Source organism: Rhinopithecus roxellana, chromosome 13 (genome assembly GCF_007565055.1).
Source record: "Rhinopithecus roxellana isolate Shanxi Qingling chromosome 13, ASM756505v1, whole genome shotgun sequence".
NCBI lineage: Eukaryota > Metazoa > Chordata > Mammalia > Primates > Cercopithecidae > Rhinopithecus > Rhinopithecus roxellana.
In genome coordinates, this window is record NC_044561.1 from 105,096,595 (window position 1) to 105,121,417 (window position 24,823).

General features: G+C 49.5%; 1 protein-coding gene across 3 annotated transcripts in view; it reads left to right on the forward strand.

Annotated features, from left to right (window-relative positions):
* DNMT3B (DNA methyltransferase 3 beta) overlaps positions 1 to 24,823 on the forward strand; it is a 50,578-nt gene that overhangs the window by 16,551 nt on the left and 9,204 nt on the right. For 2 of the 3 annotated variants that reach the window (XM_030915705.1, XM_030915703.1), the window contains exons 2-16: positions 3,279 to 3,426; positions 4,319 to 4,380; positions 8,164 to 8,265; positions 10,421 to 10,546; positions 11,368 to 11,589; positions 12,481 to 12,639; positions 15,385 to 15,492; positions 16,742 to 16,886; positions 19,516 to 19,641; positions 19,767 to 19,811; positions 20,904 to 20,983; positions 21,308 to 21,420; positions 22,575 to 22,758; positions 23,673 to 23,757; positions 24,584 to 24,729. In XM_030915705.1, the coding sequence (XP_030771565.1) occupies positions 3,285 to 3,426; positions 4,319 to 4,380; positions 8,164 to 8,265; positions 10,421 to 10,546; positions 11,368 to 11,589; positions 12,481 to 12,639; positions 15,385 to 15,492; positions 16,742 to 16,886; positions 19,516 to 19,641; positions 19,767 to 19,811; positions 20,904 to 20,983; positions 21,308 to 21,420; positions 22,575 to 22,758; positions 23,673 to 23,757; positions 24,584 to 24,729 (1,845 nt within the window). In that variant the 5' untranslated portion in view covers positions 3,279 to 3,284. The remainder of the gene's footprint in view (positions 1 to 3,278; positions 3,427 to 4,318; positions 4,381 to 8,163; positions 8,266 to 10,420; positions 10,547 to 11,367; positions 11,590 to 12,480; positions 12,640 to 15,384; positions 15,493 to 16,741; positions 16,887 to 19,515; positions 19,642 to 19,766; positions 19,812 to 20,903; positions 20,984 to 21,307; positions 21,421 to 22,574; positions 22,759 to 23,672; positions 23,758 to 24,583; positions 24,730 to 24,823) is intronic. The other variant, XM_030915704.1, reaches the window with a different exon arrangement.

Below are 24,823 nucleotides of genomic sequence, written 5' to 3' on the forward strand. Positions count from 1 at the left end.
TTCTGAAGCTGGTGTATGCTGTCTACACAGCTGTGGCTATAAGGCAATGAGGGTAGTTAATTTCACTACAAATGTAGGGTCATGATAAAAACAGAAGGAATTTTAAATGAAATCCCATTGAATTATGCAACGGGAAGAAAGTGTATTTAAGTGCTCAGCTTGCTCCTGGAGAGCACCCAGGTAGCTGGTGCCATTTATTGTGGGTTTTCTTCCTGGACTCTCTCTCCAGTACCCACAGGTCTTGTTCTAGGGGCTTGAGACTTTTCCTGAATGTTGAGATATGGGTTTTAGAAGGCGTGCTGCCCACACGTCGGGTAGGCTGGTGACTAGTTGGCACTGCTGAGGCCCTGGGGGAAGTCCCAGGGTGGTTAATCATTGTCAACCTGGGTCTGTCTAGGAGGTGAGACTCCTGTCTGGCTTCTTGTTGACCCAGTTAGGGGCTGTCTGAGGACTGGGGTTCAATGTTGCCTGTGAAACCCAGCACACATTAGAACCCTGGGTCCTGGATGAAGGCAAAGGAGGTCACATCCTTTAGTCCAGGCCTCTGGTCTGCCACCAGCTCCTGGCCACAAACAAACCCTGTGTGTCTTCCCCCCAGAGCACTTTGGGGTGGTGGACCCTCCTGGAGACACCAGGTACACCAGGTAGCCCCACCTCCTACTCTATGCCAGGCCCACTAGGTTACTTAGTTCGCTGGTTTGGCCTGAGGTGAAACGCTTGAAAGTAGTGATTATTCTGAACGGACACTCCAGCAACTTCCCTGGGATTCAGGTCGCTTTATCTCGTAGGACCTGGCCATAGGTCAGCCAGCCTGTTCTTCCGGGTCAGGGCTTGGGAGAAAAAGGCCTGAGAAGCAGCTGACTGGTCTGACTCAGGCATGTCCCCTGTCCTTGGGGGTTGGGGAAAATTCCTTAACATGTGCTGGCACACATCCTGGATCATGTGAGACATAGAAAGCCTACGTGCTGTGTTTCAGCACACATGTTTATAATCTGAACAATGCTGCTTTAATATGCATATTAATCACCCAGGCATGACTTGTGTGTGTTAAAATGTCTTGTGAAAATCCTGCTTCAGGCTGGGCGCAGTGGCTCATGCCTGTAATCCCAGCACTTTGGGAGGCTGAGGTGGGCAGATCACGAGGACAAGAGATCGAGACCATCCTGGCCAACACGGTGAAACCCTGTCTCTACTAAAAATACAAAAATTAGCTGGGCGTGGTGGCGCATGCCTGTAATCCCAGCTACTCAGGAGGCTGAGGCAGGAGATTAGCTTGAACTCTCAACAGAGGTTGCAGTGAGCTGAGATTGCACCACTGCACTCCAGCCTGGCGACAGAGGAAGACTTCTCAAAAAAAAAAAAGAAAATCCTGCTTCAGGACATCTAGCTTAGTGCCTGAGATTTCTCCAGCCAGCTCCCAGTTCCAACAGTTATTCCGACCAGCTCTCAGGTGATGGTACTGTGTAGCCTGTGTGGCTCCTGGGCCACATGGGGAGTAGCAGCAGAGGTCCAGTTGCCCCATGCAATGGGCAGGTGCACCCACCACAAATTGCACCTCTGCCGCCACTGGGCACATCAGACTGGGCTCCATGGCGCCCCCTGGTGGGCAGTGCCAGTGGCACCAGTGCAGCTCGGAGCCAGCAATACAAGGTGTGGCTTCTAGAAGGTACCCTGGTTTGAGATGCCGAGGTGGGAGGATCCCTTGAGGCCAGGACTTTGAGGCCAGCCTGGGCAATGTAGCCAGGCTCTGTTTCTACAGAAAATTAGCCGCACATGGTGGCACACACCTGTGGGCCCAGCCGGAGGATCACTGAAGCCCTGGGAGTTCTAGCCTGCAGGGAGCCGTGATCACGCCACTGCACTCCAGCCTGGGTGACTGAGTGAGACCCTGTCTCTAAGATAGATGGATGGATGGATGGATGGATAGAAGGTAAACTGCGAGGCTAGCACGGGTTGTCTGGCAGGGGCTGGTATGTCTCCACGATGGAGCCCAGAGGCTGGGAGACCTGGTGCATATGGGCAGCAGCTTTCTGGGGAAACTTTTCCCAGGCCCGCTTCCAGGACACAAGGGTGTGGTGTGAGTGACCTGGAGCTGTTTGTGGCTCAGGGATGGGGGCCTGGAGGTCTCATATTGTCCCTAGGCTTTTGTAATATTTTTGCCAACCAAAGGTGGAACAAACAGCAAAGGCAAGTGACTTGGAAAACTCGGTTTCAGATGGCATTTGTGCACTGGAGTTTTTTGCTTGTTCTCTTTCTCATCCTGGCTCCACCTCTTAGATGGGCTATATGACCTCGGAGAATAACCTAGTCTGTGTGTCAGTTTTCTTTTTCTAGAAGGTGAGCTCCCCAGTCTCCCTAGGGGGAGATACATACAGGTTCTTGCATCCAACAAAATCTGTGTGCCCACAATCTTGCAGGCAATGGGCCAGCCCAGAGGTCACACAGCCTGCCAACCCATCAGTGTGGCCCTGGCCCTGTGTGTTAGCTGATTTACCTGACCAGGAGGGGCAGCAGTGGGGAGGCCAAGTCCCAGAGGTGAGGGTGAGGCTACAACGGATCTGGGGAGTCCCCCTCCAGTTAACTCCCCCCAGGCTTTCTGCCTGTGCCTCCTTCATCCTTCCCTCCTTGGGAACTTGGGACTCTGAGCCCCAGCTGGTGAGGGAGTAGGGGAGTGAGCGACAGGCCAGCAGACCAATGGGCCCTGGAGGATGGGGTGAGGCGGGGCTTGTGCTGCCATGGAGAGGAGAGAAGCGGTTCTGTGGGGGAGGAGGGGGTGGGTGGGAAGAGGACCTGGAGATTGAGGGGAAGGGAGAGAGCAAACAAAGGGGTCAGGAGGGAAAATAATGCACTGGCTTCCTGAGCCCCTGCAGAGGCTGAGCAGGGAGAGGGGGCCAGGGCCAGAGGGGACAGAGGCTGGCGGCAGACAGGCCGGGGCAGGCAGGTCCTAAATGGCATTGTTTGAAGGGGCTGGCTAATTGCACAGAGCAGTCTGAGCCTGAGACCCCAGCCCTGGCCCCCGCCTCTGTCCTGGGTGCTGGCGTCTGAGCCTTCGGGACAGCCTGTCCACATGGAACCAAGTCCTGAGCCTCCGAGCTTGGTGAGGGGGAGGCTATGGGGGGCAGCCTGGGTGGGGTGCTTGGACAAGAGCATCACCCCGAGAATGCATCCTGGGGCCTTGGCCTGGGAACATAGAGCCCATGGCGGGGCGTCTGGGGGAACACTGCCCCTCTCGTGTCCCTGCTTCCCTTCCACCCCACCCGTTCTGGCTTCTCCCACAGGAAAGCATGAAGGGAGACACCAGGCATCTCAATGGAGAGGAGGACGCCGGCGGGAGGGAAGACTCGATCCTCGTCAATGGGGCCTGCAGCGACCAGTCCTCCGACTCGCCCCCGATCCTGGAGGCCATCCGCACCCCGGAGATCAGAGGTGGCTGGGCAGTGGGGACTGGGGTGGTGTCAGGCGCTGACACATTGAGCGGTCACTGCAGACCACTGGAGGCTTTGGGGAGAGTGTCTGACAACCTTCACCACAATTCCCTGGGAGGGAAGAGAGCTCCAGCAAGGAGGGATGCAGGGCTGAGCCCTTCACGCCTGCCCGCAGCCCTTGGCCTCCCCTTTGAGACTCTCGTCTCAACTGGGACTCTGAGCATGACACAAGGTTGATGGTTCCCTGTTCTCTGCCAGTCATGACAGCAGTGGTCTCGGCATGGGCCCTCAGAGAGCTCTTCTGCAGTGGGACCCTCTCCCCACTAAGAGCTGGGCTGGGGTTGGGAGGGGGAGGTCTGGAGTGTGCTTCCTTTCCACCCTGCCCTGAGCAGCTCCAGCCAGCTCACTTGGGATCCCGCCCCAGCTGGGTTGGAAAGCCCTGCATTGTCCTGTCAGCTGTGCCATCCCATGGAACTTCCTGCGAGCGTGAAAGGGTTCTATTTCTGCATTGTTCCCCACAATAGCCACACTCTACATGGGAGCACTTGAGAAGCGGCTGACACGGCAGGCAGTGAATTGTTCCTGGAAATGTAGTTAGTGGTCCCTGGATGGGCAGCGCCCTGCTGGAAGGAATCGGAGGGCTCTCCCCTTCTTGGTAACTTCAGTGTTGTTTTGGGTCCTGTCACATGCCTGGCCCAGGGCTCTGTTGTCTTATGAATAAAATCAGTGGAGAAGATGAACGACACCGAGGGACTGAGAGCAAACCCCTGTGGCTGACAATAGTGTAGGGGAGATCCCAGGCCACGCCACGGAGAGCAGCCCGTATCAGCAAGGCCGTTCCCTGGGCTGGTGCCTGCCCCCTCAAAACAGACTCCTGGCTGTTTCCTCTACAGGCCGAAGATCAAGCTCACGACTCTCCAAGAGGGAGGTGTCCAGTCTGCTAAGCTACACGCAGGTATGGTCTCCGCTCTCCTGTTTTCAGGGCTCAGGGACGTTGTCTTTGGCTTTCATCACGTGGGCAACCTGAGGCCTATAAAAACTGGCATCTGCAAATGTATGGAGGGTTGTCGAGCTAGATGCTTTCTGCATATATTTGGCATTATTTTTTCAATCTGGACTATCAGTTACATTGAGAAATCTCTAATATGGTAGTCCCCTCTTACCTGTCCTTTTGCTTACCACGATTTCAGTTGCTTGCAGTCAACTGCCGTCTGAAAGTATTAAATGGAAAATATTAAACGGTAAATCCCAGAAATAAGCAATTTATACATTTTAAATTGAGTGCCATTCTAGTAGCATGATGGAATCTCGCACTGTCCTGCTCTGTCCTGCCCAGGATCAGTCTTGTCTTTGTCCAACATCATGATGCTTAGGTGCTGCCTGCCCGTTAGTCACTAGTAGCCATCTCCGTGATCAGATCAGTTGCAGTATCACAGCGCTTGTGTTCAAGTAATGCTTGTTTTACTTAATAACGGCCCCAGGCCGGCGCGGTGGCTCAAGCCTGTAATCCCAGCACTTTGGGAGGCTGAGACGGGCGGATCACGAGGTCAGGAGATCAAGACCATCCTGGCTAACCCTGTGAAACCCCGTCTCTACTAAAAAAAATACAAAAACTAGCCGGGCGAGGTGGCGGGCGCCTGTAGTCCCAGCTACTCGGGAGGCTGAGGCAGGAGAATGGCGTAAACCCGGGAGGCGGAGCTTGCAGTGAGCTGAGATCCGGCCACTGCACTCCAGTCCGGGCGACAGAGCGAGACTCCGCCTCAAAAAAAAAAAAAAAAAAAAAAATAACGGCCCCAAACTGCAGGAGTGATGATGCTGGCAATTCAGTTATGCCAAAGAGAAGCCATGAAGTGTTTCCTTTAAGTGAAAAAGTGAAAGTTCTCAATAAGGAAAGACGTCATATGCTGAAGTTGTTAGATTGTGGTAAGAACAAATCTTCCAGCCGTGAAAGAAGGAAAAATAAATTTATGCTAGTTTTACTGTTGCACCTCAAACTGCAAAAGTTAGAGCCATGTTGTGTGATAAGTGTGTAGTTAAGATGGGAAAGACATTAAGTTTGTAGGTGGAAGACATGAACAGAAATGTGTTCTGATTGACAGCAGTGCTTTGTGCCAGGAAGCATTGAGCTGATAGATAGCAAGGCATCTCCTGACACCAAACCATTTACTTCAAGTAAGGGATGGTTACATAGATTCAAGAATAGGTTTCTACTGAAAACTATAAAAATGACTGGAGAGGCTGCATTTGCCAATGAAAAAGCTGCCGCTACATTTTCAGAAGAGTTGAAGTTGATTGAGAAAGGAAACCATCCAAAACTGCAGTGAAACCAGACTCCTCCAGAAGATGATGTCTGATAGAACCTACATTCATAAAAGTGCAAAGGAGGAAGACACCAGGTCATAAACCGTGGAAGGACAGATGAACCCTGAATAGAGTACAAGAAGACATTTTGAGAGAGAAACCACATTCATATGGCTTTTATTAACAGTATATTGTAATTGCTCTATTTTATTATTAGTTGTTAATCTGTGCCTAATTTATAAATTAAACTTTATCCTAGGTATGTAGATATAGACAAAAACACAGCACATATAGGGTTCCATGTTCCACAGTGTCAGGCAGCCATGGGGGGTCTTGAATGTATCCCCCTGGATAAGGGGAGACTACTATATAGCAAACTGTCTTTTTATTCCTGGAATGAGTCCAATTTGGTCATGGTGCATTTTGAAGTTGATTTTATTCGTGTATTCATGAATGAAATGGGTATAGATTTTTTTTTTTATTCATTTATTTTTGTTGTACTCCAGTCTGTTGCCCAGGCTGGAGTGCGGTGGCATGATCTCTGCTCACTGCAACCTCCCACCTCCCAGGCTCAAGCGATTCCCCTGCCTCAGGCTCCTGAGTAGCTGGGACTACAGGCAGTGTACCACCATACCCAGCCAATTTTTTTCTTTTTCTTTTCTTTTCTTTTTTTTTTTGAGACGGAGTCTCGCTCTGTGTCCCAGGCTGGAGTGCAGTGGCCGGATCTCAGCTCACTGCAAGCTCCGCCTCCCGGGTTTACGCCATTCTCCTGACTCAGCCTCCCGAGTAGCTGGGACTACAGGCGCCCGCCGCCTCGCCCGGCTAGTTTTTTGTATTTTTTTAAGTAGAGACGGGGTTTCACTGTGTTAGCCAGGATGGTCTCGATCTCCTGACCTCGTGATCCGCCCGTCTCGGCCTCCCAAAGTGCTGGGATTACAGGCTTGAGCCACTGCGCCCGGCCTTTTTTCTATTTTTAGTAGAGACGGGGTTTCAGCCATGTTGACCAGGCTGGTCTCAAACTCCTGGCCTCAAGTGATCCACCTGTCCCTACCTCCCAAAGTGCTGGGATTACAAGCATGAGCCACCACACTCGGCCGATTTTATTTCTTTAAATCTATCTGTAGTTTTGATGTCAGGATTATGTGGGCTCTAGGAATTTTTTTACAAGCTGGAAAAAACTTGTCTAAGCTTATTTTAATGAATTTCAAACAATTATATCTTTTAAGACTTGCTACATTATCAAGCTTTCTACTTCATTTACTTTTCCAAGATTGGATCTTTCCCATCATGTTTTGTGTTCCTTCCTTTACTGACACCTTCTGTTTCCTAATTATTCGTAGTAGAGTTTGTCAGTTGGGTTGGTTTTGCTCAGAGCCAGTGTCAGTCAAAAAAGTCCTGAGCAGTGAAAACTCACCCTCAGCTTCCATTCTCGGTGGTGGCCAACCTACTGAGGGGACTGAAAAGGTGAGGAATCCAAGCCCTGGGAGGAATTAGGGCAGCTGCAGGATCACAGGCTCAGCACTGCTGTTTTGTTTCTGATAGCTGGTTACCAGTAACAGTAGGGAAATCTCTTGCCCACACATTTCTTTTTGTTTGTTTGTTTTGCTTTGTTTTGAGACAGAGTCTCACTGGAGTGCAATGTCATGATCTTGGCTCACTGCAACCTCCACTTCCCAGGTTTAAGCTATTCTCCTGCCTCAGCCTCCTGAGTATGAGTAGTATGAGTAGCTGGAATTATAGGCACACGCCACCATGCCCTGCTAATTTTTGTATCTTTAGTGGAGACAGGGTTTCGCTATATTGGCCAGGCTGGTCTTGAACTCCTGACCTCAAGTGATCCACCCGTCTCGGCCTCCCAAAGTGCTGGGATTACACGCCCGGTCTAATTTTTGTGTTCTTAGTAGAGATGGGATTTCACCATCTTGGCCAGACTGGTCTCAAACTTCTGACCTCAGGTGACCTCAGTCTGCCCCAGCCTCCCAAAGTGTTGGGATTATAGGTATGAGCCACCACACTTGGCATATTATTTGATTCCTGATGTAACCCTGTTGTGCTATGAGGGAAGTACTGTTATTCCAATTTTAAAATGAGAGACATGGACTCAAAGCCACATAGTTGGTGAGTGAAGGCAAGTACTTAGCACTCCAGCCAGACCTAGCTGCTCACTGCTTCAGCGTTTGTGTTTGGCTTATGTTGGGTTTTGGTGTGAGGTGTGAGACCTGCACGAGGAAGCCTTAATGGCGTGGTGCAGGTTTCATGGCATTGCTTCCGGGGCATCTCTCATGGTTGGCCTGTGTCTGCACCCATATGCAGTGTGTTGTGATAAGTGACCCGGTCTCCCTGTGAGACACAGGCGGTCAGTCTTGCAGTTGCCTTGTTTCTTAGACTTGCTGATACCCTGGGGCCTTCTTCATGTTCATCGTGTTTCCTTATACAGGACTTGACAGGCGATGGCGACGGGGAAGATGGGGATGGCTCTGACACCCCAGTGATGCCAAAGCTCTTCCGGGAAACCAGGACTCGGTCAGAAAGCCCAGCTGTAAGTAGTCACACCCTGAGCCAAAGCTCTTGTAGCCACCAGTTGACATAGCATAACAAAAGTGTCTTCCATCTCCTTAAGGGAGCTTTTAAGAGAGAAAGTGACAAACAAATGTTTTGAAACTAGAAAATATAGCCGGGCGTGGTGGCTCACGCCTGTAATCCCAGCACTTTGGGAGGCCAAGGCGGGCGGATCACAAGGTCAGAAGATCAAGACCATCCTGGCTCTACTAAAAATGTAAAAAATCAGCTCAGCATGGTGGCGGGCATCTGTATAGTCCCAGGAACCTGGGAGGCGGAGCTTGCAGTGAGCTGAGGAAAAAAGAAAAAAAAAGAAACTAGAAAATATAAGCAAGGCTCTGGGACTGTTGTTGGAAAGTTTTCTTTTTTCTTTTTCTTTTTTTGAAGACAGAGTCTTGCTCTGTTGCCCAGGCTAGAGTGCGATGGCGTGATCTTAGCTCACTGCAACCTCTGCCTCCTGGGTTCAAGCGATTCTCCTGCCTCAGTCTCCCAAGTAGCTGGGATGACAGGCACCTACCACCATGCCTGGCTGATTTTTCTATTTTTAGTAGAGATGAAGTTTCACCATGTTGGCCAGGCTGGTCTCGAACTCTTGACCTCAGGTGATCCACCCACCTTGGCCTCCCAAAGTGCTGAGATTTCGAGCATGAGCCACTGTGCCCAGCCAGAAGGTTTTCTGTATGTGCCATTTCTTTCAGGTGGTTTTTAAGTTCTTTCTTGTGACACTCTTGGAGGTACCCAAGAGTGATAAGAGTTTGTAGGGTGGACAGCTCAGCTGCTAATGACCTGGGGAGTCCACCACTTTTGTGGGTGGATTTTGTGGCTCAAAGTTTTGAGGTCTGGCAATGGGAAGGCAGTTATTGCGTATGGTCACCTAACCCTTTAGAGACCAGACTGACAGTTACTATCCCAGGTGTGGGTTACAGTCTTCCTTCCCAGGATACGGGCTGTATCATCCCCTTTGTGGAGATGAGAGAAGATTCCAGCAACTAACTCGAGGTTAAACATCAACTTTTCTTTGCAGAATTTGAATACAGTTTCTGCAACAACCAAGTTCATGCCATTTTTGACAATGAACATAGCGCCTAAGGAATTCTCTTCCATCTTGATGATCTGGTGCCTTCCTGAACCCAGTAATTGACTTTATGCTTCTTTGACATAAAAGTTTTAGAGTGAACATGAATTTTTCTTTCTTTCTGTTTTTTTCTTTTTTTTCTTTTTTCGAGCTGCAGTCTCACTCTATCACCCAGGCTGGAGTGCAGTGATATGATACCGCCTCCCTGGTCCAAGTGATTCTCCTGCCTCAGCCTCCTGAGTAACTGTGACTACAGGCACTCACAACCATGCCTGGCTAATTTTTGTATTTTTAGTAGAGATGGGGTTTCACCATTTTATCCAGGATGATCTCCAATTTCTGACCTCAAGTGATCTGCCCACCTCGGCCTCCCAAAGTGCTGGGATTACAGGCATGAGCCACTGCGCTTGGCCAGATTTTTATTTTTTATTTTTTTATTTTTATTTATTTATTTATTTATTTTTGAGACGGAGTCTCACTCTATCGCCCAGGCTGGAGTGCAGTGGCCGGATCTCAGCTCACTGCAAGCTCCGCCTCCCGGGTTTACGCCATTCTCCTGCCTCAGCCTCCCGAGTAGCTGAGACTACAGGCGCCCGCCACCTCGCCCAGCTAGTTTTTTGTATTTTTTAGTAGAGACGGGGTTTCACCATGTTAGCCAGGATGGTCTCGATCTCCTGACCTCGTGATCCACCCGTCTTGGCCTCCCAAAGTGCTGGGATTACAGGCTTGAGCCACTGCGCCCGGCCAGATTTTTATTTTTCAATCCCAATTGGCAGGTGCCATTTCAGCTGGCCAAGTCTGTCTGCTGTGACAAGCAGAGCTGGACCTGCTGGGAATTGTCAGGCAGCCTAGCTGGCCACCCTACCACGTCTATTCCAAGAACTGGGGAATTCTGGCTGGACTCAGTCCAGAGTCCCTCCTTATCACCTTTTCACTTCCAGTTGTCCTGAAGCTGGTTACCAGGTCTCCTTGGCCACCTCAAGGCCTAATCATCCTGGCCCTGCCAGACCCCAAGCCTCCAGTCACTTAAGGCCCAGTGCATGTCCTCTCTTGCTTCCAGGTCCGAACTCGAAATAACAACAGTGTCTCCAGCCGGGAGAGGCATAGGCCTTCCCCACGTTCCACCCGAGGCCGGCAGGGCCGCAACCATGTGGACGAGTCTCCCGTGGAGTTCCCGGCTACCAGGGTTGGTTCCCCAGATGCCAAGACCCCTGCCCTCAGTCTCTAACTGGGAGATATGCCTCACTCACTGCACGACTGTCTGTGGCTGGTGGCTAATCTGTGTCCTTTTTTTGCACTGCTTTTCAGGTTCTTGCTTTTTTTCTTTTCTCTCCTGGGTAAGCTTCCTGTAAGCCTGTTGGCTTCTCTCCTGGTCTGATCTCAGATGCACTGACCTCACTCACTGCACGACTGTCTGTGACTGGTGGATAATCTGTGTCCTTTTTTCACTCTGCTTTTCAGGTTCTTGCTTTTTCTTTTCTCTCCTGGGTAAGCTTCCCGTAAGCCTGTTGGCTTCTCTCCTGGTCTGATCTCAGATGACACTCTGTTGGGAATGGAAGTTTTCCCTGTTGACTTGGTTCTTTCTCTAACTTGGAAACAAGGTGGAAACCACTGACTTTCAGAACTGTCTTCTCCCTAATGTCTTCACCTGTCTTGAGGCAACCCTAGCGGGTATGGCAACACTTCACTCTCGTTGTAAGAATAGTCACATGCACAGTAAACGCTTAATTTAAGCCAGTGACCTGCTCCGAGCTTGGCTCTAAGAGTCCCTCGTCATTACCCATCATTTGTGCCTTCGTCATCTTTCTGTCTCTGTCGCTGGGACAGTTACAATGACCTTCTCCCGCCTCTGAAGGGATACATGTTCCTGGAAAAGTTTCTTCAGCGGTCTCTGTTCTCTTTAACTTCGGTCTTTCCTCTTTCTTTTTGCCTAGGAGGCATATGGGGGTGCTGTTGGTCCCCAACATCCTTTGCTGTGGCCCAAACTATGTGTCTTTCTGTCCACAGTCCCTGAGGCGGCGGGCAACGGCATCGGCAGGAACGCCATGGCCGTCCCCTCCCAGCTCTTACCTTACCATCGACCTCACAGATGACACAGAGGACACACGTGTGACGCCCCAGAGCAGCAGTACCCCCTATGCCCGCCTAGCCCAGGATAGCCAGCAGGAGGGCATGGAGTCCCCGCAGGTGGAGGCAGACAGTGGAGATGGAGACAGTTCAGAGTATCAGGTATGGCCGAGAGGGACTCCTGCCCAGGGTGACTGAACATGGGGAAAAACCAGTTACCTGCTACTGTTGGTAACATAGAGTGACAATAGTTGTTAGAATTTTTGTAATTGTAATAATTGACATGTTTGAATTCTGAATATCTTCCATATGCACCACGGTCCTTTCTTTACTTTAATCCTCTCCCAAACATAAGTCAAATGCCAGTATTTACCATGTGAATACTGTGATTTTTCTCAACATGACATTTGTATAAGGACTGCAACTGCATGAGTAATACATATTGTGATTCTGTTCATCAGATTGTACGTACTGTATATATTGTACATATTATACCTTTTTCTTCTATTAAGAACTAGAGTTGCCTGAGGTTCATGTCTGTATAATAAATCCAGTGGTCTGGATCATAGCTTAATTAACCAATTGAGGTTGTTTATGCTTTTATTCAAGCATTGCTACATGAAGACTACTTACACATGTATGTATTTATGTATTAGGATCCCTTTTTTCTATGTCCATTCCTACATTTTACTTTGTATAGAAGGGATCTCACTATGGGGCCCAGGCTACTCTCAAACTCCTGGCCTCAAGCAATCCTCCTATCTCAGCCTCCTTAGTAGCTAGGACTACAGGCATGCACCACCAAGCCCAGTTACTTTATAAATTCTTTTGTGGAAATGGAGTCTTGCTATGTTGCCTGGGCTAGTCTCTAACTCCTGGCCTCAAGCAATCCTCCCGCCTTGGTCTCCCAAAGTACTGAGAATTACAGGCATGAGCCACAGTGTCTGGCTACATCTTGTATTTTATGGCAAGCTTTTTGTTGCCCTCAGGGACAGTGGAGTGGACAGGATGGCCTCTCTTCACTGGGATTTCTTCATGTGGTTTTTATTCTAGGATGGGAAGGAGTTTGGAATAGGGGACCTCGTGTGGGGAAAGATCAAGGGCTTCTCCTGGTGGCCTGCCATGGTGGTGTCTTGGAAGGCCACCTCCAAGCGACAGGCTATGTCTGGCATGCGGTGGGTCCAGTGGTTTGGCGATGGCAAGTTTTCCGAGGTGAGTCCGGGGAAGGGCAAGGGGCTCTGCAGGCCGGAGGCTGTGCCTTCCTTCCTTCCTTTGAAGACAAAGGCCTGGGATTGCCTTCTGCTGATGCGCGAGCCTATGTCTTCACACTGTCTGGGAGGAAGGACAAAGCTTCCTGCGTTAACCAGCTACAGCAGATTTTTAGTGTCTTATGGGTCCACTCATACAGGAGACAAAAGTGCTAGAAAGTTCTGGATCCATGGGCAGTTGATTTTATGTTATTTCTTAGGTTTATCTTTTGGGGGCAGAACCACCAGTGCAGACTCTGAGGGGCCAGGAGTGGCCATGTGAGCAGGTACCCAAAAGTGTTCAGTGGAGAAGCCTGGAAGAGACCAGAAGCATGGCCATGGCCTCTTGTCATTTAGCCATGGGGAGAGAAAGGCATCCTTAGGTGGCCTGCAGTTGGGTTTAGGGTCATCTGGTATCAGTTATGAAAAGGGTTTTTAGTAGAATTGGTTATTTCAGAGTCTCTTCATGATTGACATTAGCCATTTAAAGTCTTTCTTGGTAATGAAATTTATCTGGGGAAGAGCTCTGTTGGGCATAACTAGGCTGTTTTGATTTTTACACTCTTTCAACAAAGATTTTTTTTTTTGGGGATGGAGTCTTGCTCTGTTGCCCAGGCTGGAGTGCAGTGGTGTGATCTTGGCTCATTGCAACCTCCACCTCCCAGGTTCAAACGATTCTCCTGCCTCAGCCTCCTGAGTAGCTGGGGTTACAGGCGCCCGCCACCACGCCCTGCTAATATTTACATTTTTAGTAGAGACTGGGTTTCACCATGTTGGCTGGGCTGGTCTCCAACTTCTGACCTGAGATGATCCATCTGCCTCGGCCTCCTGTGGTGGGATTACAGGTGGAAGCCACCACGCCTGGCCTCAACAAAGATTTTAATCAGACAGAACTTTCCTGTGATGGTCTCTTAGAAGTAAATATTAGTCCCACCCTCAGAGCCCTGAGAGAGGCTAAGTTAGGTGCCTGAGGTCACTGGGCAAGTTGGAGTTGCAGCACCAGCAAGCCAGGCAGGATTGAAGGAAGGACTGCACCTTAATCCTCTCCCAGACATAAGTCAAATGCCAGTATTTACCATGTGAATACAGTGATTTTTCTCAACATGACATTTATATAAGGACTGCAACTGCATACGTAATACATACTGTGATTCTGTTCATCAGAGTGCACAGACAGCCTCAAGCAGAGATTCTGTTTTTCCCACAAATTGAGCTACCAGGGGCCATTTGCCATGAGCGAATTCAAGTTTCCCAAGGGTTACGATAATATATTGGGTCTGGAGTCTCCCTTGTAGAAGAGACTCTGCATGCAGTTGGCTGCTGTGACCAGCAGAGGGAGCAGAAGGACAAGTCCTGGGACCATTGCTGGCAGTGAGGCAGCTACTTCCAGGGATGGGAGAGCAGTAACTTCTGTCAAGTGAAGGAAGATGGATTGTTTGCAATTGCTTTGCCCCATTGAGACATAAAACGCACTTTGCAAGACAGAGACTGAGGCTAATACAATGCAGTGTGGGGCTGTCAGCATTAGGGGATGAGATGACAATATGGGACCTGGCTCTGGCCTGGGCGAGTGCCTGCTCAGCATGTGTGCGCTGTTTGGGTTGCATTGGAGCCATTGGGCGCTGGAACCAGCACTTGTGTTGGAGCGGTTTTTTTTACCTCTATCAGAGCCCCCCGGTATTTTCTCCCCAGTGGTGGTCACACCCCCACATAAAATGGAGGTTTGCATGAGTGTGAGCACTCTCTATGGAGAATAGAACCTTCCCTGTGTCTTTCAGTTCTTTTTTTTTTTTTTTTTTAAGAGATGAGGTCCTCACTGTCACTCAGGCTGCAGTGCAGTGGCACTGTCATGGCTCATTGCAGTCTCAGTCACCTGGGCTCAAGCAATCCTTCCTTAGAGCAGCTGAGACTGCAGGTGCACACCACTGTGTTTGGTTCTTAAAATTTTTTGTACAGATGGGGTCTTGCTCTGTTGTCCAGGCTATTTGAACTCCTGGGCTCAAGCGATCCTTCCAACTCCCACTCCCAGAGTGTTGGGAATATAGGCCTGAGCCACTACGTCTGGCCTTTCAGTTCTGATTAGCATCCCTGAATAGCCATTTTCTCTCTCACTGGCAACTCAGTCATTTCATGCTTGGTCTGAGGACTTGGTACATCAGGAGACTTGTGGAATATGGATTAAATCACAAGAACGAAAGTAAAATAATCACAATAAGTGAAAGGTGCTGACTGTGTCAAGCACTGTTTTCTAAACACATTCATTAGGTGAACTCATTTTAATAAAAGGGTAAAGAGTAAACAATTACCATGCTTAGGAAAGAAGGAATATGCACAAACCCCCGATGCTGGAGCATCCACAGAGAATATTAGGACTCAGCCTCAGGGTTCCACACCAGGGACACTGGCTTGTAAAATGTATACAAACACAGGGTTCACCTAATTGCCTTCATTCAGAGTATCCTCCTTTTCCACAGTGGGAGTGTCATAACTAACAAGGTTCTGGGTATCTGTGTGTTGAGACTCTGTCATTTCTATTTTTCTGCTATTTCCTTTCCTTCCTTTTAAATAGATATCTGTGGATTTGATCCCCAGGAATGGGCTCTTGGTTAAAGTGTATGAAAATCTTCTGCATCTGATGGACAACATTGTGATAGACATGGCACCTGGGACACACCTGTAGGTGGATGTTGATGATGTCTTTCTCTTTTAGGTCTCTGCAGACAAACTGGTGGCACTGGGGCTGTTCAGCCAGCACTTTAATTTGGCCACCTTCAATAAGCTCGTCTCCTATCGAAAAGCCATGTACCATGCTCTGGAGGTAACATGGGATGAGGGAATGAGGGTGAGGCCCTGAGAGCAGGGATGAAGGAAGAGACCCACGGAAACCTAGCTCAGTGTTGCCAAGGGTGGTTTGGAGGGGACAGGTTGGCCAGGGAGGAGGTAAATGCCAACATAACATGATGGTCACCGGATTGGGCCATCCAACAAAGGGATCTGAGACATCCCAGCTGCCATTTGTTGGGACCACTAACTGAATCAGAAGGAAAGAGCATGGGCAGTTAGGGGTGCAATATTCATATCAGTGAATGTGCTTTTCCAGAGACCTCAGAGCCTCTTTTTTTTTTTTTTTTTTTTTTTTTTTTTTTTTTTTTTGAGGCGGAGTCTTGCTCTGTGGCCCAGGCTGGAGTGCAGTGGCCGGATCTCAGCTCACTGCAAGCTCCACCTCCTGGGTTTACGCCATTCTCCTGCCTCAGCCTCCCGAGTAGCTGGGACTACAGGCGCCCGCCACCTCGCCCGGCTAGTTTTTTGTATTTTTTTAGTAGAGACGGGGTTTCACAGGGTTAGCCAGGATGGTCTCGATCTCCTGACCTCGTGATCTGCCCGTCTCGGCCTCCCAAAGTGCTGGGATTACAGGCTTGAGCCACCGCGCCCGGCCCAGAGCCTCCTTATGAGGGTTGGAGTTCACGGCAAGACGGCAATGGAGGCCGGCTGCCTTCTATCTGTGGGCCATCTTATCCCCTAGGAACCATTACACCCTGCTTCTCCCTTCACCTTGATTTTTTTTTTCCCACCTTTGTTCAGCATTTAAGAGCCACCCTCTTCTCATTGCCAAAGGCTTCATTAGACACTGAAATCCTCATGGTCCTTCATATTGGACACAAGTTAACATCCCCATCTTTAGGGAGATAAAACAAGAAATCTAGTACCTTCTTATATTAGATACAGAGGAGATGAGGTAGTGCTGACTGGGGCTTCTGTATCTTGGTGGTAGAGTTAATTCTGATCTATCTGCCTTTTGAGAGGGAGGTGACCACTCACATTCTCTAGGGGGAAGAGATCCTATTTGGTGCCTGCATGAAAAGATTTAACCACAACCCCCCTTCCAAGGCCTCTCCCTGCACAGGCCCCTCCTTCCTCTGACACATACCGCAGCCCAGGACAGCTGTCTGGCTATGAAAGGGCCTAGTGTGACGGGGAATGTAGGCCCTGGCTGGGGGAATCCCTGGGTGTGGCCTGGCGAGCACCCCCTCCCCACCCGCCATTCATCACAGACTCTGCCTTTGCAGAAAGCTAGGGTGCGAGCTGGCAAGACCTTCCCCAGCAGCCCTGGAGACTCATTGGAGGACCAGCTGAAGCCCATGTTGGAGTGGGCCCACGGGGGCTTCAAGCCCACTGGGATCGAGGGCCTCAAACCCAACAACACGCAACCAGGTGGGAATGAGTCCCCATGGCAGCACCTGCTGCCTCTGCTGGTGGGACCACTTCTTGGGAGAGTCAGCCACCCCTGCTGCCCCACACCCACCCAGCTTTCTAGCAGCTGGGCTCAACTCTGAATGTTGGAAAAATTGCAGGCATACGAAGGCTGTGCCAGCCCTGTCTGGCTTCCCTGGCCACTTTCTTGCTGATGGTCATGTGCATATAATTTGTATTGAATCTAACATCTGTCTTGAAGTCAGGATGCAGTGTTGACTAGCACCTTTCTTATTAAAGGAAAAAAACAGTTAAGCTATGCTCATTCGAGAAAATTGGAAAGTGTTAAAGAAGAACCATATGCCACCTGCTAACATTTTGACCAGTACCATATTTCTCCCATTATAAGATAACTCTGGTTTCTAGAAATCCAGGACTTGTCTTACAATCTATGCATTTAAAGGCCAGGGATAGTGGCTCACGCCTGTAATCCCAGCACTTTGGGAGGCTGAGGCGGGCAGATCGCTTGAGGCGAGTAGATCGAGCCCAGCCAGGACAACATGGTGAAAAATAGAAAAATTAGCCTGGTGTGCTTGGCATGTGCCTGTGGTCCCAGCTACCCGGGAGGCTGAGGTGGGAGAATTGTCTTGAGTCCAGGAGGCCGAGGTTGCAGTGCACCGAGATCGCACCACTGCATTCAAGCCTGGGCGACAGAGCAAGACCTTGTCTCAAAAAAGGAAACAGTCCATACGTTTAATGTAATGTTTTTTCTGTTTTGTTTTGTTTCCGCCTCAAAAGTGGTTAATAAGTCGAAGGTGCGTCGTGCAGGCAGTAGGAAATTAGAATCAAGGAAATACGGTATTTCCTTCCCGTCTTTTGACTGTTCCCTGTTTTCTATGCACTTTCTTCTGATTTCTTTGCATATAAAATGGTCACTGGAAAAGAATCAAATTTCTTGAAGAGTCTATCTGAACTCCCCACTCTCCCTTCACATCCCACCCTCACAAATACCCTCCGGGTTAATATTGGGTTGCACATCCTTCCAGATTTTTCTGAACACTAGTTGGATTCCTGCTTTCCCCTTTATTAATATTAATACTGTAAGCACTGTCTGTCATTTTGTCACGAAAGGGTCCTTATGATTTTTAATGGCTGTACAATTTTCTTTCCTAGGGTCAGAGTCAGATTTAACCACGTTCATTAAGATTTTCTGTATAGATGGAATAGAAATACAAATGGGTTTTACAAAATCCCATTATAGAATGGGAGCCATATTATGTAATTAAAATTTTTTCTAGTAGCCTCACAAAAATTAAGAAGTGCTGGGCTTGGTGGCTCATGCCTGTAATCCCAGCACTTTGGGATACAAATAACCATCTCTTGGATTTCCCAGCATTTTGGGACACTGAGGTGGGCAGATTGCTTGAGCTCAGGAGTTCTAAGACCAGCTTGGGCAACATGGTGAAACCCTGTTTCTACAAGGAATACAAAATTAGCTGTGTGAGATGGTGTGTGCCTGTGGAGGTTGAGGTGGGAAGATTACTTGAGCCCAGGAGGTCGAGGCTGCAGTTTGCTAAGATCATGCCACTGCATTCCAGCCTGGGTGACACACTGAGAACCTGTCTCAAAAAAAAAAAGAAAGAAAGAAAGAAAGAAAAAAGGAGGCTGGTGCAGTGGCTCATGCCTGTAATTCCAGCACTTTGGGAGGCTGAGGCAGGCAGATCCCTTGAGGTCGGGAGTTCACCAGCCTGGCCAACGTGGCAAAACCCCATCTCTACTAAAATACAAAAATTAGCCAGGTGTGGTGCTGCATGCCTGTAAGAGGCTGAGGCAGGAGAATTGCTTGAACCCAGGAGACAGAGGTTGCAGTGAGCCAAGATCCATGCCATTGCCTGGGCAACAAGAAAGGAACAAGTAAAATTAGTACAAATCATGATTTTTTTAGCACTAAATTTCCAAAATGTTAACATTTCAATATTCAGCTATTATAAAAACTGAGATAGTCTACATTTATAGTGCTGTTTTCAAAATTTCACTTATTTTATATATTTTACATATTACATATTTTACAGATCTCAATTTTGATGCTAAATTTGCTATGAAAATATTTGATCCGTATTAAGTATATACAGATTATTAACTAAATACAGATGTAGATGTTTAAACACAAATTAACTAAATTCATAAAACATACATTTGAGAAAGTAGACTCATATGTCTAGGCCAGTCCTAGTTGACTCGCTTGTCAGTGTTTTAATTAACATTAAATACAGAATTCATTTCCTCACCAGTTTCAAGTTCTCAGTAGCCACCCCCATGCCTACTGCCCAGCATGTCAGATATCACAGACATAGGTATGTCAGGCTTTTAGCTTTGAATTGAGCTTTGCTCTTTGAGCTAAGTCATCTTTACCTCCTAGTTGTAGCCATTTAAAACCTTGTAAGCATGTGTTAAGAATCCTGGGTGCAAGGGGTTTTGAATGAGCTCCTGTTGTGAGTTGCCCATCAAGGGGCCATATACATTCAGTGTGGACCCCCTGTCATGCCCCAATTGCAGCTGGTACCCAGGCATAGCATGGGCTTGTCCTGGGCCCACATTCTCTCTGGACCCTCCTACCAAGCCACGGCTGCAGTCTAATTACCTTTCACAGAGAACAAGACTCGAAGACGCACAGCTGACGACTCAGCCACCTCTGACTACTGCCCCGCACCCAAACGCCTCAAGACAAATTGCTATAACAACGGCAAAGACCGAGGGGATGAAGATCAGAGCCGAGGTGATTGTTGGGGACCCGCTACCTGGGATCATGGGGCAGATGGGAGGAGGACGCTGCAGACCAGGAATTGATCTGTAACTGGCTCCCTGACCTCATCCCATGCCTTCTTATTCTTTTCTCAATAGAACAAATGGCTTCAGATGTTGCCAACAACAAGAGCAGCCTGGAAGGTAACGCTCTCTCCCTCCCAGTCGTCCCCTTCACACCCTGGCTAGGGCTCTAGGCCTGCCTCGTCCTGGCTCATCCGCCCTGTCAGGGTTTAACCCAGAGCTCTGTTCCTTGACCTCAGGCCAAGGCCTATTTCTACTCCCTGCATCTTAGTTGCTAGTTTATGGAATGAATTGCCCAATTGTGCCCCTTAAGAGAAAGGGACAGGAAGGGTGTGGTGAGGATGAAGGGAAGCCAGGCCATTTTGGCCGGGAGAACCATAACCTAAAACCAAGGTTAGTGGTATCATGAACTTCCCAAAGAATGGCAACTAACTAGCTTTTAGTCACTTGCCTACTGTCAGGTTAAATAGTCTGCTTGTCCTGGCTGGGGATTGCCACTGGATTGGATACTCTGGCCAGAATATACCTCATGGAATACAGAATGTGTGAGGATGAAGTCTCCCTTGCTTCCTTAACCCCCAGTTACTCCGTGTTGAATAGGAAAACACCACATCCCTGACCCAGAGAACCCAGGGAAGAGCTTCGGTTTAGAAATCCTATTCCCCAAGACTCACTCACACATCTGGCTAGGTAGGGATGCTTGGTCATGGGTTTCATAAAGGTCCTATCTACCCAGCCAGGGATGCAACTCCATGCTGATCTGGTGATATGAAGGGAAGGCAGGGTTGTCTATTGGTTAAAGGACCTGGATTCTGAGATTACAGCCATTTGCTGTTTATAGGGTGTGGGCATGGGCAAGTCCTATCATGAGACAACAAGCCAATTGGAGTCACCACAAAATCCTTAGTGTCCCAGTATTTAAAGCTTCTCAAGGATTATCACACCAGGGGGGGTCCCTCTGCTCAGCGTTCTGCCTGACATCATCCTCCCGGGGCAGCCCCTTTCCCATCTTGATGTTCCCCATCTGTGAAGGAGGGATGCCACCTGGAAGCATTGTTGAAAGGCAGAAGCTGTGAGGCATGGCCTGAGGCATGAAGAGTCCTTGGCAAGCAGCTGGCCTGGAGGAAAATCTTAGGAACTGAGAGACCCAGGCTTCAGCAACTGGGGTCAGGGCCTCAATTGCCACAAGTCACAACCCTGTTTTTCTTACAGATGGCTGTTTGTCTTGTGGCAGGAAAAACCCTGTGTCCTTCCACCCTCTCTTTGAGGGGGGCCTCTGTCAGACATGCCGGGTAAGTCCTCTACTGCTGCTCTGGACCTTCCTGCCCTTGCCTCCTCCAACTCCCCTGTCCTTCCCAGCAGCACCTGTGTGGAGCCTCAGTGAAGCCCACTCATCCTAGCTGCCTTGCACTCTGCCTCTGGGGCAGGACGGGGGAGAGCTATCGTAGAGGCCAGAGGCACACAGGTCACAGCCAGTCGTCCTTTTAAAGGACACCAAGCCACCAGCAGTGTGTTCTGCGTCTGTATCATAGGGCCTCCACCACTCCACCAGCAAGCCGGCAGGGGCTGGCCTTCTCTGGTCTCCGATTTCACTGGTGTTTCTCTCTGGCTGCCAGGATCGCTTCCTTGAGCTGTTTTACATGTATGACGACGATGGCTATCAGTCTTACTGCACCGTGTGCTGTGAGGGCCGAGAGCTGCTGCTTTGCAGCAACACGAGCTGCTGCCGGTGAGCACTGGGCCCTGTGGGCAGGATGTGGGTGGGCCCCCAAGGCTCCTAGGTTCCTGCAGTCTACAGACAGCTGCCTGTTGAATGGAATCCTAGGCATGGGAATAGGGAGCTAATTTGCCCTGGAAGCAGCATACAGGGTTTATGTTTTGTGGTGGCTGTGGTTGTAGCATAATTGGAGTAGAGCCCGTGTGTAGGAAAGGGCTCTTTTTTTTGAGACAGGGTCTCGCTCTGTTGCCCAGGGTGTACAGTGATGTGATCATAGTTCACTGCAGCCTCCAATTCCTGTGCTCAAGCAATCCTCCCATCTCAGCCTCCTGAGCAGCTTGATTATAGGCACATGCCACCATACCTAGCTAGTTCTTTTTTTTTTTTTTTTTTTTTTTGTGGTGGAGTCTTGCCCTGTCACCCAGGCTGGAGTGCAGTGGCACAATCTTGGCTCACTGCAACCTCTGCCTCCAGGGTACAAGCAATTCTCATGCCTCAGCCTCCCAAGTAGTTGGAATTTTAAGTGTACAGCACCACGCCCAGGTAATTTTTGTATTTTTAATAGAAACAGGGTTTCACCATGTTGACCAGGCTTGTCTTGAACTCCTGACTTCAGGTAATCCACCTGCCTCAGCCTCTCAAATCCCAGCACTCCCAAGGTTCTGGGATTACAGGCGTGATCCACCATGCCTGGCCTATTTTTTTGTAATAAATAAAACGTGTAATAAATGCTGCCTAGGCTGATCTCAAATCCCTGGGCTCAAGCCATTCTCCTACCTCAGCCCCCCAAAGCCCCAGGGTTATAGGTGTGAGCCACTGCACCCAGCTAGAAGTGCTCTTAATAGGCCAAGAGCATGAGGGAAGGGGATGAGAAGGGCATCAGGGAAGGCTAACTCCCTGGTTTGCCAGTTGGCCTATAATCCAAAGTGTCCATGGAATGAAGTAGGTTGTTGGGAGAGCATTTCTGATTAAGGGGGTTGGGGTATCCAAGGAAGATGTCAGTGAAGCCCGTACTACACAGGGCCCTGCAGGCTATGCTGTTAAGCAGCCAATCCTAGGTAAACTTTCAGGAGGGGGTGGGCATTTCCCTGTGGAAGTGGTAAGGGGGTGGCACAGGAGACCAACTTGATGACAGAGGCATCCCTTCTCCCTGCCACTGGGTCCAGGTGCTTCTGTGTGGAGTGCCTGGAGGTGCTGGTGGGCACAGGCACAGCGGCCGAGGCCAAGCTTCAGGAGCCCTGGAGCTGCTACATGTGTCTCCCGCAGCGCTGTCATGGCGTCCTGCGGCGCCGGAAGGACTGGAACGTGCGCCTGCAGGCCTTCTTCACCAGTGACACGGGGCTTGAATACGTAAGCCACAGGCTCCCGCCTCTACCACCACAGATCCCAGGGGCACAGAGTGTTGGAACGCTCTGGAATTCTCAGAGAACGAGTAATAGAAGTAAAGACATATTGTACAAGTGGAACCTCTCGGAGCCTCAACGGCTGACAGACTTGGCAAATTGACAGCTCCTCTGCACGGTTTTCACCCGTGCCAGGGTTCACTCCCTCCTTGCCGGCTTCTCAGTATATGGATTTTCAGGGACCCGATAAAGAAATGGTTGTAGCCTTCTGAGTTAGCAGAGCTGAGAGGGAAGGAAATAGTAGAAATGAATTTTCTAGTTCTTAGAGGCAGGCCCTAGGCCTTTCCTATCTGGGGTGATACCTTTTCTTTTTTTTTTTTTTTTTTTTGAGACGGAGTCTCGCTCTGTCACCCAGGCTGGAGTGCTATGGCCGGATCTCAGCTCACTGCAAGCTCCGCCTCCCGGGTTCACGCCATTCTCCTGTCTCAGCCTCCCGGGTAGCTGGGACTACTGGCGCCGCCACGTCGCCCGGCTAGTTTTTTGTATTTTTTAGTAGAGACGGGGTTTCACCGTGTTAGCCAGGATGGTCTCGATCTCCTGACCTCGTGATCCGCCCGTCTCGGCCTCCCAAAGTGCTGGGATTACAGGCTTGAGCCACCGCGCCCGGCCAATACCTTTTCATGTGTGCGTCTGTGATTACATATCTGGCTCATGTCCAAGGATAAATTGACCATGCCTTGCCAAATGCAGGCTCCCGTGCTACACGCTGTCTCCCCAGTCCCCATCAAGGCTTCAGTGGGCTTTTTGCAGTGCCTACGGCAAGGTTTGAAGCCCTCTGAACAGAGTCAGCCTGCCCCTCCCTCAGAGCTTGAGTCTTTCCCCTGTGCCTTCACCAGCATGACCTCCTTCCTTACCTGGCAGGAAGCCCCCAAGCTGTACCCTGCCATTCCTGCAGCCCGAAGGCGGCCCATTCGAGTCCTGTCATTGTTTGATGGCATCGCAACAGGTGAGTTGGGGTATACCTGGAGATGCTCTGCTGTCCTGTCACAAGGGGGTAGCCAGGGAGTCAGAAGGCATGGTTAGGGTGTCTGACATCCGTGGCAAGAAATATCCCTGGGGGTCACCAGCTCTGAAAAAATCCCTGTCTCCTTGTTTCTCTCCACCTTCTCAGCCACCTTGCAGTCTTGGTCATTGAATTTTATTTCATCTATTTATTTTTTTGAGATAGAGTCTCCCTTTGTTACCCAGGTTGGAGTGCAATGACATGATCTGTGCTCACTGCAGCCTCCACCTCCCAGGTTCAAGTAATTCTCTTGCCTCAGCCTCCCGAGGAGCTGGAATTACAGGTGTCCGCCACCACGCCAAGCTAATTTTTATATTTTTAGTAGAGACGGGGTTTCTTCATGTTGGTCAGGTTGGTCTCAAACTCCTGACCTCAAGTGATCTGCCCACCTTGGCATCCCAAACCGCTGGCATTAGAGGCGTGAGCCACCGTGCCCGGGCAGTCTTGGTCATTTTAAAAGGACGTACATCTTAGCTGTTACACTTTATTTTTTGTTATGTGCAGTTATCTTGAAATTGATTTTCATTCCACATGCATAAGTATAATTGGAGATAAATTAGGCAACAACTACTGCTATCTCTGGTTTTGGTTCCCTTCTTTTCCTGCTATACTGAGTTTACACAGCCAATATGTGTGGTGCGTTTACAGCCTTTGCTGGATTGAACGCATGTGGCGCAGTCATGAGAAATTGTTCGTTTTACCATAGCAGGGAGTGGAGGAAATGATGTGCTTAGTCATTTATGCTTCTGTGTCTCCCTGGCCCCCATAGGCTACCTAGTCCTCAAAGAGTTGGGCATAAAGGTAGGAAAGTACGTCGCCTCTGAAGTGTGTGAGGAGTCCATCGCTGTTGGAACCGTGAAGCACGAGGGGAATATCAAATACGTGAACGACGTGAGGAACATCACAAAGAAAAATGTGAGGGCAGTCTGTATCTTGTGGGCCTTGTCTCTTTGTTTCCCCCAGTCCTCCACATCCTGAAACCCGCATGTAGGCCCCATCCCTGAGACCC